General features: G+C 47.5%; 6 protein-coding genes across 6 annotated transcripts; 1 reads left to right on the top strand and 5 right to left on the bottom strand.

Annotated features, from left to right (window-relative positions):
• Positions 1-398: 398 nt before the first annotated feature.
• Positions 399-2,575, bottom strand: BGW36DRAFT_298667 (putative TBC domain protein; the record flags this gene model as incomplete). Its single annotated transcript, XM_046211451.1, has 2 exons — positions 399-791; positions 845-2,575. The coding sequence occupies 2 exons, from the start codon at positions 2,573-2,575 to the stop codon at positions 399-401; spliced, it is 2,124 nt and encodes a 707-aa protein (XP_046070667.1).
• A 1,299-nt stretch (positions 2,576-3,874) lies between these two features.
• On the bottom strand, positions 3,875-5,741 carry BGW36DRAFT_382845 (conidiophore development protein HymA). Its single transcript, XM_046216598.1, has 5 exons — positions 5,505-5,741; positions 5,393-5,453; positions 4,865-5,337; positions 4,515-4,787; positions 3,875-4,461 (listed from the first exon to the last, which is right to left on the bottom strand). The coding sequence occupies exons 1-5, from the start codon at positions 5,610-5,612 to the stop codon at positions 4,246-4,248; spliced, it is 1,131 nt and encodes a 376-aa protein (XP_046070666.1). The 5' UTR covers positions 5,613-5,741; the 3' UTR covers positions 3,875-4,245.
• Positions 5,742-5,977: 236 nt separating this feature from the next.
• Positions 5,978-7,807, top strand: BGW36DRAFT_299740 (protein arginine methyltransferase RmtB; the record flags this gene model as incomplete). Its single annotated transcript, XM_046211561.1, has 4 exons — positions 5,978-6,218; positions 6,287-6,741; positions 6,775-7,001; positions 7,057-7,807. 4 exons carry the CDS (start codon positions 5,978-5,980, stop codon positions 7,805-7,807), a joined length of 1,674 nt encoding a protein of 557 aa, XP_046070665.1.
• Positions 7,808-7,984: 177 nt separating this feature from the next.
• BGW36DRAFT_361218 (uncharacterized protein) lies at positions 7,985-9,027 on the bottom strand (the record flags this gene model as incomplete). Its single annotated transcript, XM_046214257.1, has 2 exons — positions 7,985-8,963; positions 9,020-9,027. 2 exons carry the CDS (start codon positions 9,025-9,027, stop codon positions 7,985-7,987), a joined length of 987 nt encoding a protein of 328 aa, XP_046070664.1.
• Positions 9,028-9,132: 105 nt separating this feature from the next.
• Positions 9,133-11,022, bottom strand: BGW36DRAFT_344902 (alcohol acetyltransferase). The gene is made up of 2 exons (XM_046213181.1): positions 10,764-11,022; positions 9,133-10,710 (listed from the first exon to the last, which is right to left on the bottom strand). The coding sequence occupies exons 1-2, from the start codon at positions 10,795-10,797 to the stop codon at positions 9,287-9,289; spliced, it is 1,458 nt and encodes a 485-aa protein (XP_046070663.1). The 5' UTR covers positions 10,798-11,022; the 3' UTR covers positions 9,133-9,286.
• A 2,809-nt stretch (positions 11,023-13,831) lies between these two features.
• Positions 13,832-14,797, bottom strand: BGW36DRAFT_299643 (uncharacterized protein; the record flags this gene model as incomplete). The annotated part of the gene is made up of 3 exons (XM_046211555.1): positions 13,832-13,916; positions 14,159-14,311; positions 14,484-14,797. 3 exons carry the CDS (start codon positions 14,795-14,797, stop codon positions 13,832-13,834), a joined length of 552 nt encoding a protein of 183 aa, XP_046070662.1.
• Between the last annotated feature and the right edge of the window lie 4,375 nt (positions 14,798-19,172).

Here is a 19,172-nt window from a genome sequence, read left to right as displayed (position 1 = left end):
AAATCAAAGTATTTGAAACAGGCGATATCAGAAAGAATCCGCGGTCGGATTGTGTCGATGGAATGCGGGTAACCCGCGTCTTCATAAATCAGTGAGCAAGCATAGGAGGGGGTATCACTCTGGTTTGAGATGGTGAAATGGAAAGATCAGACTTGGAAGACGAACAAAACAAGGAATAAAGTAGGTTGTTGTTTCGAAAGACAAAGGAAAGGATTGGAAGGGGGTTTAGGAAAGACAGAAGTGAAGCAAATAAAGACGAGATTAGAAGTTATGAATATAGGTAATTAAGTTCGTTCAAGCGTCTGGATCTTCGAACCGCATTTAGTCATCTTCCATATATATTATGTTATTTTAACGGCCGTATCGAATGCGTTGTAGGATTTGTATACTGAAGCAAGCTAAACTCCTCTCTTGCGGTGACGGTGGACTTTATACTCGGCTCGCGCGACTCGCATGAATAGCTCAATGTCTTTGATAGGCACCCAACTTGTAAGTACTTTCATTGCGTTCTCAAAATCAGATTCGAGGACAATGTCGCGCATCCCGTCGATTAGAGCGGCAGAAGTTGCGTGTAGCACATCTAGTCCCTTGCCGAAAGAACTGGTCGGCTGAACTGGCTGGGGTTTAGAAGTGTGGGCGCCGTTTGCGCTCGCTTTTGTGGACTCTTCTGGATCGCCGAGGAGAATGAAGACATCCCAGACACGCAATTGTGCTGGGAATGGTATTGAGTAGTTGAAAAGGGTCAGGTACCATCGTGTTCCATACGATGTAGGTGGAATGCACAGTTCGTTCTATCAGAGAAATCAGCCAGGTTCATTTTAATACACCATGTGTAAAAACTTACCAACTTGCCGGCGACTTCACCATTTCCTAACCACTCCTTCTCGAAGTCACCTAGAGCTTCCATCAAACCGGCAAATCCTTCTTTATATAGTTTTTCGAGCCCTCGCAACATCCACAAACGAGCTAGCATGACAAAAGCATTTTCCTCGTCATAGTAAGCTAACAGTGTTGCAGTAAGTGCTGCCATACCCTGAACATAGCCCGTGTCTGGAAAATATAGTGACATGGCGTGCAGAACACGGAACAAGAGCCGCTGTCCACCGCGATATCGTCGGCGAAACATGATGTGACTGCTGATCGTACGCGGGACATCAATATCAATCTGAACGTCATCTGGCGATGATACGTTCTGGTACTCATGAAACGACCGGATAAGCTCACCCGCTGTTGGGCTTCCCTTTTTCTTTCTAGCGCTGGAATCCAAGAAGGCATACCACGCGGAGGCCCTCCAACTATCGGGAATACCCTTCCACGTGCGCTCGATCAGTTTCGCACTGCTGGTATCAAATTCGAAGGTCATTCCACTGCCATCCTGTGTCTTCTTGGTTGGCTTCGCCATCTTCATCCACTTCTCTTCGCGTTCCCATTCCTTCTTCTTCATTGCCTGACTTACTGGCATTTCTTCACGGGCTTCTGGAATTTCGAACGGAAGTGTCAGCATATCTCCAGCCTCGTCTCTGATCCGACGATCCTTATTGTAAGGGAGCCTGTTTGTCGCGTAGCGAAATTTAGATGGTGATCGTTTGAGTGAGGGACTGTATGCACTTTGTGATGAACTCGGCCGGTTCGAAGACTCGGAAATCTTGCGCTCTCGAGTAGGTGACTTGCTTGCGAGAGACCTGCTGCTGCTCTTTTGCATCGATATCGAGCGCCTAAAAGTGTTTTTTCGTCGCGGTGTTTCAGTTGCTAGAAGCAGGCTTGTGGACACTCTCTGAATCGGATGTGGTTCGGCACAGTCACCATCTTTTGTTCGTGGTACAATGAATCCATATCTGTCAACGTCGGCTGCATTAACGTCATTCCAGTCTTCGATTCCGCCAGCAAGTTCCTTCGACTCGCGCTTAAAAGCGCCATTAGCTCCAGTGGATGCGATACTTCTGAGATCCGCTGTCGATCCATTCACTTCGGGAAGCTGATCCACCTCACCCTCTTCGACAGGCGTTGGTTCTTCCCATAAGATACCATTTTCCTCTGCGATCGATTGGGTAATTTCAGCATCAGTTACATTATCTTCGCCTTTTTCGTACATTAACCTGACACGCCGCGATAGCATGTCCTCATCCGCTGACACAGCTCGAGTACTGAAGATCGAGTGTCTTGGGCGCAGAGTGTTCGACATTCGTTTGCGTGGGGAATTTGTTTGAGGTAGAATAGAAGACTCAGTGCTGAGAGCTGAAATGGAAGAGGTGGATTTCTTCTCGTTCAGCAAACTTCCCCGCTTGGAGAACTCCAATGTATCTAAAGCCAGGTCTTCGAAATTCGTCGAGGGAATGTTCATCTTAATGCCTTCAAAGGGAGCTTCTTCCTCTGTCGCAGGGCCAGGTGACGTTTTTGCCCGTACGGACTCGGTCGATTTACGACCTCTCAGCACCCCCCATCGCCGCTCTGACCATCGTGAACTAGGGCGAGACGATTCATCTACCACTATACTCGGGATACTCCGCGGAGATTTTAGACTGCGTTGTTCATCGGACGGCAGGGTGGTCCGGCTGCTTTTATTCCGTAGGCTCATTAAGCGCGGCGTGTCCTCATTATTTGTAGACAAGTGATCATCTAACGGCGGTTCTGCGATATCGTCTGCTTGGTAAGGGGCCGGTTCGGCTACTTGCGACTGCGACTCGATTCCTTCGGTGTTGGCGCCGGGGTTGGTGTCTGCATCTTCTATGCGCTTGGGGGTAGTTACAGTCTTGATATGAATGGGCGCGGTAGACGCTACAGTCTCGTCGAATGCGACGACGCGCACAGGGGAGAGCGGTTCCGGCATGTTGTCTTCAATACTGTGAGAATAGCAGCGATATCATCCTTTTTTGTATATTTTATTTTTGCTCGGCGACAAGCCCAATTGTTGTCGGGAAAGCTGTGTAGGTTGCGCGACCAGTTCTCGACATGCGACGGCGAAACACGACGTACATGCACAGGCCAAGGGTCAGCGAGACGAAATACACGAGCTCTGCCGGCAGGAAAGAAAGCGATCACAGGAGAAAATCAGCGATGAGATGATCGGACTGTGGAGCCGGGGCTGGGTGGACGACTTGACTTGCAGAGGACCTGCTTCATTCCACAGCCCGCCAGACTCAGGGAGGATCTCGATGCGGATCAATGGGCGCGAAACGAGGGGTCCCAGGGTCGTCCAGCCCTTGATTGCTTGTCGTTCTGGAAGAGAGCCTCCTACGCGAGGATGGAGAGCAATAAAGCGATACTGTGCAGGAAACACCATGAAGGAGCTCGGTAATAACTAAATTATTAGTGTTAAGTATGTCGAAAGGGGGAGCCCCACGGCGCCGCAACAGCCAATGGGAAGGGAGCCCGGCCAGCCCTGCCCGCGATGATCGCTGTGGGCAGGCTCGGCATGTATCGCGCCGGAGGGTTTGTTTTAAGGCCACTGCTTCCACGACTCTATCCTGCTGTCCAGCATTAAACAACGCTGACACAGACAAAAAGCGAGAAGAAACAGTAAGAGAGAAAGATAGAAAGAAAGAGCAACGGCAGATGCTAAACCCTTCTGGGCAGACTCGACCTAGAGTCATTCTTTGCTCATCGCACACGTCACTTTCTTTCTCTCTCTCTTTCTCTCGTTCCGTCTTTCTGTCTTGCTCGTAGCATTGAACGGCAGCACGGGAAAGAGTTCCGCTGCTGGAGATAGGGCAAAGTATACTCGTGCCCATGCCTTCAGCAAGCCGCTTTCTGCTACGGTTCCTGTAAGGGCGGAAGGATGATGGCGTGCCGTGGGAGAATCATTGGAATGTGAACCCCAAACAAAAGAAAAGGTCCGACGCGGGGCTTACGATTTGGAATAATGGAGAAGGGGGTGATGTGTATCGATATATTGGAATCCTGGTGTAGTATATGCAAAAGTTTGAGTGTAATGGCATCGTCCATTGGTAGATACATGTGCTTCCGACGCATTGCGATAGTATAGTATACCCTGCTCGGAGAAAGAATTATGGACTGGGATAGAATCATGGAAGTGACAAGACTAGAGAAACCTGCGCCAAACGCCGATAGCCAATGGATTTTCAGCGCATAACCATACAAACTCAACGCGCCATCCCTCGCAAACAACAGGTCATCTATATTCAATCATAATATCGTAAAACGAGTCCCCAAGACCCGATGACATGAGACACACACTAAACAGTGGGTATCAAAAATGAAGCATGTAAAAATAGAGAGCATCGGCGCTTACACCGCAGCAGCATTAACATTGGATCGTGATGTGGTTGCATGTTCATTAGGAAGTAGCTCGATTTGCCGAACGAGGAAAGCTTTTTCATCAGTGAATTGGTCATCATCAGTGCGGTCTTCCAGAAATTTGGGTAGAAATTTGAGGAGCCGTTCCCTGTTGTTGATGAGGATCCTCTGCACCGCGACTGACTTGTTCGGATTTGCAACGAACACCTACACCACATTGGCCCTTAGTCTATATCAACCTCCACAATTGAATTACATACCTTGAAAACGTGGAATCCTTCATACTGTACCATTTTCCGGTCGTCCCGCAGCAGGGTCATACAGGCTTTCAAATGTTCGCCACTGTCCACATACGCCGTCATAACGTTATAATTAGTTCGATCGAGCAGAATTTCTCCCAATAATTTGATACTTTGACGTTTCGTTACATAAGAGTCCGATTGAATGAGAATGTTATGGTACCGCCCGAAGAATAGGTTATAATTGGTCGTTAAATAGGTAGCCACGAGCGTCTTGTGGCGCGTCAGAAGATCCTATGCAACGACCCGATTTAGCACAAGTATATATCGTGGTCACCACGCGCGATGATGTTCTGCAATTATATCCTTACTCTGAAAATCGTAAAGGCATCAGCGCTCACTTCAAAGCTGCCTCGGTCGATCCACTCAAAGAATCTCCAAAAAATACCATCGCCCGACTGAGGTTGTTCCGCGTTGATGTCTTTCAAACGAACGGCAGCCTCGTGCTCGGCTGATTGATCATACAAAATAAGGGCTGCTATCACGTCGAATTTGACAGCCTCCTTCAAGATAGAAGCACATGACAAGGCACTCTGAGGATCATCGAAACCCCTGCAGAGTTCGATAATCACCTCTGGGCGCTGATGGACTATATAATTGATCGCAGGAGGGTCTCCGGGATTGTCGTTTGGCTTGTAGCGCAGGATATGCGTGACAATGGTCTGCGTGTCTTTGCGGGCCTCAAACGACAGCTTATGGATGCTGTGCGCCAGCTCAAAGAGCAGGTCCTCTCGAATTACTGAATCGAAAAGCGAACGCACTAAGGCCGGGGTACTGTCCATCTCTGTAGAGGCGATTAGCCTACCAGGGAAGAAAATCGCTGTCAACCTGTCACTGACCTGGGGTTCCTTGGGTGATCAATTTCATCTGAGAAAGCTGTTTGGCAATATCATCCTCTAACTATGCGATGCTTAGCACACACAAGTCCCTGGTGGGCGAGATCACGCCTACCTTGGGAGAGCTCGGGCTGTCCCACAACCTCGACAGGAGATCTTTCGCGGTCCTGGCGACTTCCGATGGAGATCTCGGTCGGGCACTGCGGTTGAAAAGGAAGGCCATTGTGGGCAATGGGGATCTTGGGCCGGGGTAATCGCATGCAATTGAAGGATATAATGAGAATATACGACGGGGTCGCCACGGAGTTATACTATGCAGGTGATGCTCGACCTGGACCAGCGTCGAGAAAACACAAACACGCGAAACAGGACGAGGCCTGAAACGGGCAGTTTGACAACAACGTAGGCGGTGAGCAAGGCGGGGTGCTGCCCGTCGCTGGGCGACGATCGACAGCGGGCGCTATCAGTAATTACTCCTCTTAGTTAGTGATAGGCGGGGCAGCTTTTTTTTTTTTTTTTTTTTTTTTTTCTCTTGTATAGACTCCTTCAGTGTCATATTACATTGCGTCCTTGCCGCCGCTTCAATCGATGTCTTCCTCTCTGCGCGATGCCATTCCAGAGCCGGACCATGCGTCCTCAGATAGCGATTCTACTTCCGACAGCCTGAGCCCCGCCAACGACGAAGGATGGGAGGACGTGGAGCCAGAAGACGATTCGCAACCCGTGGTGGGACTGTTCAGTGCAGACGTATATCCTGACGTTCGTCTGATGCTGAAGGAAACGAAGGAAAAGTACAATTTTGACCTGGTAAAGGTGCGGAAGGATCTTGGTGTGTTGTCAATTGTGTTGTTCCCAACGCTTCATCTCCCGCTTGTTCAATTGCTAATTCAATTCCAGATCTTGGCTTTCTAGACGCCATCAAACTAGTCAACTACATACGGTTGGAAGTACAAAAGGGTAACAAGAGTCCCGATGTTAGCTCAAAGTCGCTCTTTAATGACGATGCATACCTGAAGCCGGTCCTTGACGACGATGCGTTGCTCTATAGCTTGGATGACTTGGCGGATGACGGTGAAGAAGACGGCACCAATAACCAGAACACAGAAAAACGTGTCCATGACCTTGAGGAAGAGCTGGAGCTCCTTCGAGGTCAATTCGCCAATTACAGATTAGACGTGCAAAGGTCCATGAGTGAGCAGCTTCAGTCAACTGATGACTCAATGAGTGCGAAACCTGCAGTTCCCAAAACCGAGAGCAGCAGTAGGATTGAAGAGGCTGATGCAGACTACTTTACCTCATACTCCACCAATAGTGCGTTATCAATGTTATTGTTAGTTCATATTTGGCAGCCGGTAACTAAAATCTGACCTGCAGCAATCCACGAGACTATGCTCAAAGACACGATCCGCACGGACTCATACCGAGACTTCATCTATGACAATAAAGGCTTGTTCAAAGGCAAGGTGGTTCTAGACGTGGGTTGCGGCACTGGAATTTTGTCCATGTTCTGTGCAAAAGCAGGGGCCAAAACGGTCATCGCAGTAGACAATTCCAATATCATCCAAAAAGCCAGAGAGAATGTTTACAAGAACGGATTTGCAGACATAATTCAGTACGTCGATTGGGATGTTAAATTCGTCGTGTTCGTCCGCTAATTTGAATTCTAGCTGTGTTCGTGGAAAAATCGAAGAAGTCACTTTGCCAGTTCCCAAAGTCGACATCATTGTGTCGGAATGGATGGGATATGGTCTACTCTTTGAAGCAATGTTGGATTCTGTCCTTTGGGCGAGGGACCATTACTTGAACCCAGGTGGACTCATGGTACCTTCCCATACGACTCTACGGATCGCCCCATATGTGGATTCTGACTTTGTCGACTCACATGTGACATTCTGGAAATCGGTTTACGGCTTTGACATGTCCGCTATGCTTACCAATATCTACGATGAGGCTATTGTCACTACTACGAAGCCCGAACACGTCGCCGGCGATTCCGCCGTTTTCCTCCCACTTCCGCTCCACACCATAACCGTGGATGAGTTGACTTTCTTGAAGAATTTTGAGGTCACTCTCAAAGAAGACATTGATGCACTTGATGGATGGAATATTTGGTTTGACACCTTTTTCATGCCGTCTCCCTCTACAAAATTTGACAACAACGCCGTTCCGTCAGTCATGAAAAAGGAAGGGTTTGTGGCATTCACAACGGGCCCGTTCGGAACAGAGACTCACTGGCAACAATGCGTTTTGCTCGCTGATCACAGTGAGACAAAAGCCGTGCCGTTGAAAAAGGGCCAAGTCATCAAAGGTAGCATAGCCTACCGAAAGAAAGAAGAAGGGTCGCGTGCCCTGGATATTGACGTTTGCTGGAACATTGAGGGTCTTCAAGAGCGAAAGCAGACTTGGTCGTTGCAATGAGCGGAGAAAATGGGAATGCTGGTTGTGGAGTTTAATAGAATTATACGGCGTAAACTTCTCGGTAGGGTAAAAATATTCATACATTGTCTATGTTTGAAAAGGCCGTTGTCTAGGGCAGAGCAGTAGAAGCCAGTGTAGCTTCCAAAACGTCATAATAATAGATCTCTTATCTCAGTCTCAGCGGTCTCGACTTTCACGCTCATGATGACTAGAACGATGTCTTGAATGATGTCGGTCTCTTTCGCGATACTCCTGGGTTTGTTTACTACTAGCGTCTAGAGAGAACCGTTCAAGGCTGTTCAATGAATCTCTTGATCGCGACCGTCTTCGCCGTCTATGTTTATGCTTAGGTTTTTCTGCGCGCTTCAAAGCTTCCAGCTCGCGTAACTTATCTTCTTGCCATTTCTTGCGCTGTCGTTGTACTTCCTTGACGCCTCGAGCACCAGCCTTCATCGCCGCAAGGGGATCGTTTGCATCAATACGCTCCCTTTCTCTTTCTTGCCTCATGGGATCTTCATTTCCCCATACGTCCGTATTAGGCATTCGATCCTGCGCTAGTTTTTCTCGAGAAGCTGACGACGAATACCACGGAGCCTGCCCAACAGACTGTTTATACCCCGCAGCATTTGAGAAGCGCATTGTATACTGGTCTTCGAGAGCTCGTTTCTTCTTAGCTGCTTCTGCCTCTGCCTCTGGATTTTTCTCTGCGCGTTGGTTCCGTGTCATCTCCTTCGTGAATAGGTTGATGTGACCGGCGCTGTCGACGATTTCGACATGCGCATCTTGCTCCTTCTTTTCACTGGTAGCGAGTAGCTCCGTTCTTTTGGCATCGTTATGCGCTGCGTCTTCTCTCGCGAATCTAATATCGCGATCAGTGTCATCTTCACCGGCGAGGCGCCGTCGTTTTCGATATCTTGCAGACCCATCGTCGAGTCTTTTGTGTCCGCGCTCCTCTTCAGCTCTAGAATCAGGTGGCGGAAGCGGCGGTGTAGGAACGTGCTCGCCACGAAGTATTCGTATTCGTCGCTCAGCGTCAACCTCTTGCATGCGTCTTTCTTCCTCCTCCTCTCGGGCTTTGGCAGCCTCCTCGTCGCGCCGGACTCGGGCTATGTTGTCTGGATTGTAGACGTTCCATGATTTTTTGCCTAGGAGGTGTCTGGCAATAAGTTAGTGTCAGTAATAATACCCGCACGTTACTTACTAACTACTTACAAAGGCATCGTAGAAAAAGATATGTCGCTTGGCAATAGATGATTTAGAAGCCGAGTTGAAGGTCACGAAATGACGCCACTGCGGCTGGGCGGTGAGCCGAAGGGTTATTGTGATGGCAAAATCGTGACTGCTTCACACTTCATTTACCTTCTTGGACATCTTCATTCCCATATCGCACGTATCATTATATACTATTAATACCTATAGAACCCAGACTATACATGTGAGGCTCCGCTTGAAAGAGCTTTGACTGTTAGCAGGGCTATTTCAATTCCCTAGGGCTTCAAAGTCTGCTCGAATTGATCTGCATATCTCATCAACCAGCGCATACTCCTCCTCTATCGGCACATCTAACGCTCCAGCTTGCCAGGTTACTGTGCATACCAAGTTGCCATCCTTAACACTAATAAGATTAAAGACAAGCGGCCCACTGAGAACATTTCCAGGCTGAGCGAAAACCATCTTACTGATCTTGCACTTATGATTAGGGTTGCCCCCAGTGCCGTCAAAAGCAAGAAGATTGCTCACTTCGTACGAACAATCCCGTTGCTGCCCGATTTTACTTAGGGTCCAAGTTCTGATATTGGGGGCGTATCTCAGCAAGCCAATTGCTTGATCATGCAGCCTCGTCCCGCATTCAGCGAGTTTTTTGGTCATTGAACTCGCAGCCTCCCACATCTCATCCGAAAACGTAGGATCCGCGACATCAGATAAACGTGGATGTATCTCGTAATGGCCAGAAACGAAAAGACCCCATGTGTAGTTCGGTATGCCAATAGACCCTCGCATATCAACAGCGGTGCCCGAAACGAAGTTTGTGACGTCGCGGTTGGGAATGGCCTTGCTTAACGCCCGGACGATCATCTGGTGCACTGTTGCAGTGACCTTGGCGTCATGGTTTCTCGAAGCTTGCAGGGCCTTTTGTACTAAGGGAGCCTCGATCTCGAGAATTCTTGCTCTGCTATTGTGGGTAGGCGCTGGTTCGAAAATGCGTGAGCCACTCCAAGTGCCAGCATCGACAGTGCTGGCGGCTGCTCGGAGCCCGAATATTCGCGCTAGGAACTTTGGCAAGTATACTGCTATCAGCGGCCCAAGGAGGAACTTCCAAGATATGGGGAGCCTTTCAGGCGTGTCAAATGGTGGCGGAAGTGTTCGGTTTGGTGGAATTTCCAAAAGAGGCCCTTTCTCCTCTGTACCAATAGTATGTTGCCATGCCTCTAGAAAAGTGCGATGAAATGTGAGTCCGACGATGCCGTCCCCGATAGTATGGGAGAATGCAAAGGCTACAAAGCAGCGTGTCACAGCAGAGCCATGCGGCGAAGCTAGAGGGAGAACAACGATTCGCCAAGGTGGTATATCAGCAGGCCATGGCCTGTCGAGTATTGGTAGTAGGACCTTTTCGAAAATTGATGTCTCTCCATTGCTATTGATTGCGTCGTCGTGAATTGTAGACAAATGATTGTCCAAATTTAAAGTCGACACACTTTCGAATGCTGGTTTTTCGGTATCCTTATTCTTAACGACGACGCTCAAGTATGGATGCTTCGAGATACAAAACTTCAATGCCGGAAAGAAGGACTGAGCCGAAGTGACGTCTATGCTTTCATTCTCGACCTCGTAAACTGCTGCTATGACGAGTGCGTTGTAAAAACCGACGTCTTCGCGACTAATTGTGCGGCGTTCATTAGGGCCTACTGTCGATTAATGCTTCGAGCGCCATTCTCATTCAGGAATTGTCACTAACTTGCGAATCGCATGAATGTTCGTGGCTGCGACATTTTAATCGTAGACCGAGTAAATCTGCTGTTAAGGCAAGATTATCGGGATTATCGATAATTGCCTCAGGTTCGTATGGCAACATGTACCGCCAATACGGACTATGTTAGGATGAAGTTAATGGGCAAAAGTTGTATGGATTCTTTGCCGTAGGATGACCAACATTCTCGCGCGTACTCAATACGCTAAAGCTCCACCTATTTTCAGACAACGCCGAGCTGTTCTAGAATTGTCAGAATATTTGGAACTAACAAAATTTAGGGATATGTTCAATCCGTAAAATTACAATCTACAATACAAGAATAAAACTGATAAAGAGCAGATTTATTTCATTTAAATATAAGATAGAAATGGTGGTCGCTGCTCTACAAACACATTTGTTTAAGAAAGATTTTGATCCATGACCAGAATGCAGAGGCCCAACGAAGAAATGCGGACAAATAATCAATCAGCCATATATAAGAAAATGATGGGGATATCAATTTATACAGCCAGCGGTATTGACAAATAAAATGCTACACGCAAGTTCTACTCTGGTATTCAGTCCCTTTTTATGTTTGAATCCATACATATTGAACACGGAGGGAAATTCTTCAACGCCCCTATAGCGTAATGGCTAACGCGTCCGACTTCCAGTACTTAATCCATCCAAATTGCGAAATGGGTTTTTGCTGATCTGAAGATTGCGGGTTAGTCTCGCCAGGTCCTTTCGACTCCTTTTTAAGCACGTGACCAGGCCATAGTATAGGCCAACCAACAAGTATGTTAGGCATTTTGCAGTCTTTTTAGATTGCGGGTCGGTTTATTCTAATAGTCTATTAGGTCATAGTATTGGCGATATTCTGTTTGGAGTAGACAGTAGATGGTTTGTTATTTGCTAGGCTGTTGCATATACTGTACGCCGCCGCCTCCTGAGAATTCTTCACTCTTTTCCACAATTTCCAAAGAGAAAAACCATAGAAGCAGCTCACTACAAGATTTCAAAAATCCCGAATATATTTCTCTTTACTTTAGTTGTTCTATTGGCTTTCATGGCGTCAAATTTCCACTCCTTCGGTACAGACGAATAAAATGCGCGCATTAATGCGTTCAGTAAAACTTCAAACTATTCTTGATTTCTTGATTTCATGATTGGTGAATCTAAACAGTCCTCAAAAACGGTCTTACTCAAACTACGCTCTTAGTCAAGCCCAGATTTTGTTTCCTGCTTTCGAAAAGTCACTCCAGATCTAGAGATGATATATTCCAAGCTTGAAACAGCCATCCCACGATCTACCAAGGCAATTCATGGCTACAATAACCTAAATGATATCCACTTATAATCGTTACCCAAAGCTGATCATGAAAGATGCCCTGTGGTGTATCTAGAATTTGTTCGAGACAATAACCGTGAAGGAGAGGGAGGCTTATACAATGGGTCAACTCGGATAACAATTCGTCTTCTTCTTCATCTTCTAACTATGGCTGGCATATGTTTATGGAGGCTTATCGTAAACTCATGGTTGAGTATGATATTACTGAATCGCTGTTCTGCCTTCTTAACCAATTATTTCCAGCAAAAAACCCTCTCATATTCGTCAACAGAGAAACAGAAAATTTCTATGTTATCCCACTCTAATACGAGGTATTCCTTCCTTATCCTAGACCAGTGCTGCAATCCTGCCAAAGCTAAGAAGGTGTACTTCCCAGGCGTAACCATGGCCATGGTTTTCTTCCATTCAATGACTTGAAAATCTCAGTAGTATTCTTGTCAAGGAAGAGCCCGACAACATCAGCATAGCGACTGCTAAGCTGTTTTGCCGGCCTCTTCAATAGATTGTCCAGTTGGCGTTCAAAACTAGTATTAATGATACCCACATTGGTACCTACCTCAAGCAGTGCCTTGACACATGACCCCCCAGCAAGAGAGACTGCCCAGTGAAATACTATATTTCCACTCTTATAAATTCTCTGCGAAAGGGCCTTCTCTATTTTATCTCCTTGAGCACTCGTCAAAAGAAGTCGTAAATAATCAGCACTATAAATAAATAACGACACGTCATTTTAACCGAAAATAGAACCCAGAGAGTAAAAGAGTCATGAACATGTTTAGATGTATAACTGTGGTGACAACGATTAATTGATTGATTGAAGCATAAAATTTACACTAAGAATGACAACTCCGTGGGTGACATACATACCATCAATTGACGTATATGTACTTCCAAATTTATTGTATATTAGGTAATTCGAATTAAGGTTTTCTCAAACCCTTTGGTGAAAGGTATATATTCCATATACCCGAAGGCAACTGGCCCAGAAACTGACAAAGATCAATGCGACGTGACGGGAATGTGATGACTTTTGACAAGGGAGGAGGCGGCGGCAAGCTACACCACCTAACCCTAACGTAGTGAGGGGTTTAGGCTGGCACTGACAGAGGAGGGGCTATCTAGCCCTAGTCCTATACCAGACCGAGTAATGATTCAAGGCTTTGCCCTAGGACGAAGGAATCGTCCTGGCGATTGTATTAATAGCGTCACGTCAGGTAATGAAATAGACGAAAATGGCAGGTGGAGGAGCTATTTTACAAAGGGGGTACAGGCCTACAGAGGTATTCTGGAAATAAATACTGTATTTTTATGGCTTTTGTATGGGCGAAGGCTGTAGCGACGCACTAGGAGCCCTAATGACCACATTCACCATAGATTGCCGCCGTGGTCAGAGGCCGTGGAAAGTGGAAAAGTGATTAATTGTGGTATCTGAAACACAAAAACACGAAAACTAGCACAGAACCAAGACAAACATGTATCCGCCCAAACCAGGAAAAAAAAATACCAGCCCTAAGCCCTCCCGTGACGAATTCGGGGGGTCAATACACACAAGAAAGGAAATAGAGGGAAAAACCAGTCATACAAGCCTATCCCGATACGGCAAAACCCATAATTTTTACGTGCCCTGATATAGCCAGTAATTCATTAGCGTCGTTTCAGTCGGTCGTTTCAAGAATCGTCGTGGGGGTCCCCCTCCTCCGTGGGGAGAACGAGAGACGATCGATCAGTACTCGTCGTCGTAGGTGTACTTCTTCGTGGCACGGCGATACTCGTCGGGATGGGCCTTCTCGGCCTTCACTTTGAGGGCACTAGTGAAACAAATGCACGTCAGTCTAGCGATCTTCGCACTTTGACGCAGTGGCTCGTAGAATTTTCGCCCAATCATCTGGAGCACCGTTTCGTTGCATGCAAGGGCACACGCCAAGAAGCAACGTAGCGGGATTCTCGCTCCGCTGGCGGAGCGGAGCGGAATGTATCATATAACACACGGCAGGTGGGGAGGAATGCTCATGCAAGGTACATCAATTGAGGTACTAGTGACTGCACTCACCTCACGCGCTTCTGCGTCCATTCAAGATCTCTCTTCGTCTCCTTCGCTGCTTTCAGACCCTCGTTGAAATTGGCGCGAACGCCTTTCAAGCGCCGCTGAGCAAGCGCCTGCAGTTCCAGCAGCTCTTGCTGTTTGGCGTTGAGGTGGCCGGAACTATTCAATTCACGTCGTTAGACACCGGAATCGTCACGATTGTGAGCCAAATTCAACGTCACCAACCGACCGCATTCGCAGCAACCAATTTTTCAATTCGAAAAAAAAGCCTCCTGCGATGGCGGAAAGCTGTCGCGCGAATTTAGCGATTATATAGGATCCAGAAACTTACGTCTGTGCTTGCGTGACCAATCCTCGATCCAGCCGGGTTGGGTCGAAAGTATCGTGCACTCGGTCGTTCAACATATCAACAACATCGACGCCAGACATAGCGCTGGAATCGTAATCGCCGATACTGCCGGCATAGCCGCTCGAGGGTACGCTGTACCCTGCGGTTGTTCGACTGCCGGCGGTTGTGCTGGCGTCAGAGAATTCTGACGGGGGAGCTGCAACACGGCCGACTGGGTAAAGACCAGCTGGAGCTGGAGCTTTTGATGGCACGTTCATGGCCATTGTTGGCTGGTAGTAATAGTGCTGGGCAGCCATTATGCGTCTGTCGTGAAATTGCTAGAGCAGAGTCGAGGGGGTGATAATGAAGACTCGGGTTTAGCAGTGCTTTCTGCGAGTCACGTATGGATGAATTCAAGCAGAAGGGGAATAATTCCCGAATGCAGATCAATTGATTTGAGAAGGCGGTCGAGGCTTGTGTGGTTGAATGGTCTTAGGCAGAAGAGCAAGAAGAAGGCACTAGGGAGCTATCGTCTTGGTCAAAGAGAATCACAGTTGGGGGAGTGGAAGTGATAAGAAAGGAAGGAGGAGGAGGAGGAAGACTCGAGGAAAAGAAGGCGCCTTTTATACCCTTCACCCCGGGGGTCCTCCCCCAAAGAGGAAAACGCCATCAGGACTCGTCTGTCCGTCGAGGAGGGGTGTTATGGGTTGCCCGTTTGCGCGGGGGTCTCTGGTGCATCGACTGACTTTCCTCGCTCGTTCCGGATATCCCTCAACACCCCGGCCGGCGAGGTCTGGCTCCTGGCTATCGGCCAATTCGATTCCTCCCTCGCCCTCCGACCCCGCTCTGGGTCGGGGGGGATTGAGAGGAGAGTCCAGCCAGACGCGTCTCTTTTTCGAAATGGACCCCCACTCAGTCCGTGTTCCGCCGGGCCGGCCATTAAGATGGTGGCGATGGACGGTCAGAGGTCTTGGGGGGGGGGAGGGAGGAGGGTTGAAAATTTGGTACTAGAAGTCTCCGCCGGACGCCTCTTGCAGTCCGCTCGGATGGGCTGTGCCCAATTAGACTTTAGATTGTGTTACCAGATAGCTCTAGCTTTCTGACAAACTAGGTGATGCTACCCAAAGTGCTTTGCGCGTTTTGGGTAGAAAGCAGCAGAGCAGGGATGAGAGGGGCCGAGATGAATGGAAAGGGTATAAAGGGAAGAGATCGCACGGGCTACATAGTTCCGGCGCAGATTTCAGTGTCTGCCACTTGAGAGTCATTGATATTGTCGTCGTTGATATCACCCGATATATTGTCAAAAACGGAAATTAGTGCCATTACGGCATATCTACGTTTCCTTGAAAAATGTCCACTAGGATGTGCTTAATGCCTGGAGACAAGCATCTTGTTTGGCTGTGCTGATTTTTTCCTCTTCCGGAGGTACCTTTTTTGCTTGGTATCAGTCAGGTATCAGTTGCTAACGGGCTGCAGGTAATTCTCAGAAGAGTGAGCTAGTCAGAAGGGACTTGAGGACACAAAAACCGAGTCCCGGTACTTAGTGTGCCTTGAGAATGCAGCAGCAGCGTTGTGGCATTGCGCGTTAGAGAGTGAGAGCCATGCCTCAGCCAAGAGCGAGTCGGTAACATGGAAGAAACAAAATCACTGGGAAATTAGCTGTGAACGGTTCCCGCAAAGCAAACAAATAGACGACTCTAACGCTGCGGGACGAAATATGGTCGGTGCATTCAGCGGGCCCCGAGGACAGACAAGAAGTTAATCTGCCGCACCCAATTCTAAAACGATCCTGCTCCTTTGTCTTCAGAAAAGGGCCTTTTCAGGTCACTCACTACGTCACTCATCCGAAAATCAGCGTCTCTATTCTCCTCGCCCTTGCTACCCTTTTCTTGAGTAGTAACCGCCGCAAAAAGTCAGTCGACGACAAAGGAGGCGTCAAAAACACGCCCTTAACGCGACCCCCTATATGGCAGACCCTGTGCAGCCTGAAGCTTTTGGATTGGGTGCCTAGTAGCAGTGCCACTTGTCACCTGTGCCATTGGCCGATCCTGCACGAGATTTTCATGAAGAAGACTTCTGAGCGGCACATTTCTGCAGTGTTGTGCATAATGTCCGAAGCCTTGCCTGAGATGTTGCACGCTTGTCTGGTGTTGGCGGGGGTGACGCATGTTACAGCAAGTCATTCTGTCTCTGGCAATCATGGATGCGTTGCCTGAATGTACTGCTAGTCTAGTTTGTGCATCACGAGTTACCAGAGGGTCACTGCCATCTCAGATGGCTATCGGCTCTTGGCGATACAAGCCTGGTTTATTTGGAGGGCTGGCAATTGATGTTTGCGACAGCAATCGTCATGATGGTTATCACTCTACTGAGACTATCTAAATGTGGCTTGGCCTGAATTTCCTAGAGGCTCAAAGGTGACCACGTCTCCGATGGCAGAATGGGAGAAATCAAACCGATTCAGATACCACCAAGTCTCGGGCAATCGCAGTTTCCATCTATTCATTCAGGTATATCAGATATTCTCCAGATCGACATCACATGCTGTGTCTTCTCGGAGAATTCGTTCGGGCTATCTGTCACTTTGTTTAAGGCAGAATCTGACACCGAACATGGTGCCTAATTATTGCAGTCTGCAAAAACACTCTACCGTTTACTATGCGGAAGGGACTATTATTAATAATAATGGCCCAACACCATCGACGCCCTCCTCCTCTTAGAGCGAAGGGGAAAATGACGATTTGGGGCTGACCCGCTTGCTCGTGCTTCCCGACAACTCATCCCGAGAAAAGAGAGAAGGGAGACAAAAAGGGCTTTCTTACTGCTCGCTGCACGTCTGATTCGACGACAACCACAAGGCCACTCGGAACAAGCCTATCAGCTGGATCCGCCGAGAAGCCGTTCGCAGAAGGCCTATTTTCATTTGCCCATGGGAATCGGCTATCACTTGAAACAATTTGGTGCTCGAATCGTCTTGCCCTCTCTCTTGAGTGTGTGTGTGTCTGCGACCACATCTGCCCAATTGGTTTACGGCCCATTCCCGTGGGCCCTTTCTCTTTGGCGATGTCAATCTAGTAGTTGTGTGACGTTACCACTTCTTGATTAACGGCTGAAAAAAGTTTCATCTGACGTATACAGTCAATTATCGCGATATCAAAGTAACACAATACCCCTCATTCCGCAAAATGGAAGACTTTTGTCTTTTGGATTTCGAGACGAGTAAGAAGAGCAGGGATTTCAAATCTATTACGAAACGCAGGCAGTCAGTAATGTAGGCGCGTTAACGAACTACCAACGCATGGCCAGCGGATAATCCACGCCGTTTATGCATTGAATGCATGGCGAGGTCGCATTGGACTGACGACCCCATCTGATTGTTGTCGATTAGTTCATGACAGCAGACAGTAGTAGTAGTAGTAGTAGTAGTAGCACGGAGGACGCATTCGTTGTCAGAAAAGGATCATCCCCCACTTGAAATCCATTATTTGAACGGGCTAGTTGGCATTTGCCCCTCTATATTGCTACTAGATAGTAATAATACTAACACCGTCATAATAATAATAATAAAAGCGCCACTCAATTCCTCGTTCATTTCAAGAACAAAAAAGAGAATATGCAAAGAAAGCTAGCCCCAAAATACCAAGTACAAGCCTGTCCCGAATTTCTAGAAAAGAAACGAGCCGCTCTGATTCGCTTCACTCTATGCCCCTCCGTGCCCCTTAAGGTTTGTCTACACCGCCAGAACCAAAAGCAATGAGACAAAACAGGGCTAGGTCTGTCTGTCCAATCAGCTCCGTGCGTGTCCGGAGTGAGCGCCCCCGGACACAAGGAAAAGTATGGAGCAAATAAGATTAATCAAAAGAAAGCGATATCATAGTCGTTCCCATAAACAAATTATTATATACAAGGAGATCTAAATAACGTTCTAAATAGGTCAAGAGGCCTATGGTTTGGATACGGCCGGCACCGTACCATGGAAGATACAGCCATGGTTCGATCATCTACGAGCAGTTTAGTCTATTGCAGTCCCCACCGCTGGCTCCATGTGATGGGATTGTTAGGTGATACGTAAGTAATGAGTGATAGTGACCACTATGTCACATTTGTACATAATCGCACCGCAGAATGATTGAAGATTAAGAAGTGGTATGCCAACTCCAGCCATGCGCTTGCTACCCTATTATTCAATGGATAAAATGAAGCAGATAATGCGCCGGCTAATTCATAGATATTAATAAATCCCCTAATGCTTATCGTACACATGCATGTTTAAAATAGTCAAAACACCAACTTCCTTGCCGATGAATGAACCCCTGTAAATGTCCGCATAACCCAATCCATGCAGTGAATGCCAAAATACTTTCTTTCTTCCCTTGATAACGACAAACGACCCAGGCTCAGACCATAACCAAATACCAAAGTAATCATTGATCAACCCTCAAATTCCGTTGAACAAAAACAAATGCGGCTTGGTTGTGCGAGACAAGAGATTGATGATTGGGGTATTCAAAGAAGACATGAGGCAAAAAGTGTACAATAAATGCTGTCCCAAAACTGAAATATAAGAAAGGAAAACGCAGGGGTATGAAAGTAATACAAGAATCGAAGTGAAAAAATAGAACATGCAATATAACTCCCGTTTATGCATTATATTAGTGCTAGTAAATTTTTTAATCTTGGAAGCGTACTCCC

The sequence above is a fragment of the Talaromyces proteolyticus genome (genome assembly GCF_021365285.1).
Source record: "Talaromyces proteolyticus strain PMI_201 chromosome Unknown BGW36scaffold_8, whole genome shotgun sequence".
NCBI classification, from domain to species: domain Eukaryota; kingdom Fungi; phylum Ascomycota; class Eurotiomycetes; order Eurotiales; family Trichocomaceae; genus Talaromyces; species Talaromyces proteolyticus.
The sequence above is the reverse complement of the archived record's forward strand: the minus strand, read 5'-3'. Positions and strand labels throughout refer to the sequence as shown.

What these genes read in the sequence shown, in the direction of transcription:
- BGW36DRAFT_382845 (XM_046216598.1), bottom strand. Translation starts at nt 5,612, where the DNA reads ATGGCCTTCCTTTTCAACCGCAGTGCCCGACCGAGATCTCCATCGGAA. An exon ending in ACAGCCCGAGCTCTCCCAAG is followed by an intron (nt 5,454 to 5,504) that starts GTAGGCGTGATC and finishes AGCATCGCATAG; the next exon opens with TTAGAGGATGATATTGCCAA. An exon ending in AAGGATTCCACGTTTTCAAG is followed by an intron (nt 4,462 to 4,514) that starts GTATGTAATTCA and finishes AATGTGGTGTAG; the next exon opens with GTGTTCGTTGCAAATCCGAA.
- BGW36DRAFT_344902 (XM_046213181.1), bottom strand. Translation starts at nt 10,797, where the DNA reads ATGTCGCAGCCACGAACATTCATGCGATTCGCAA. An exon ending in AACATTCATGCGATTCGCAA is followed by an intron (nt 10,711 to 10,763) that starts GTTAGTGACAAT and finishes AATCGACAGTAG; the next exon opens with GCCCTAATGAACGCCGCACA.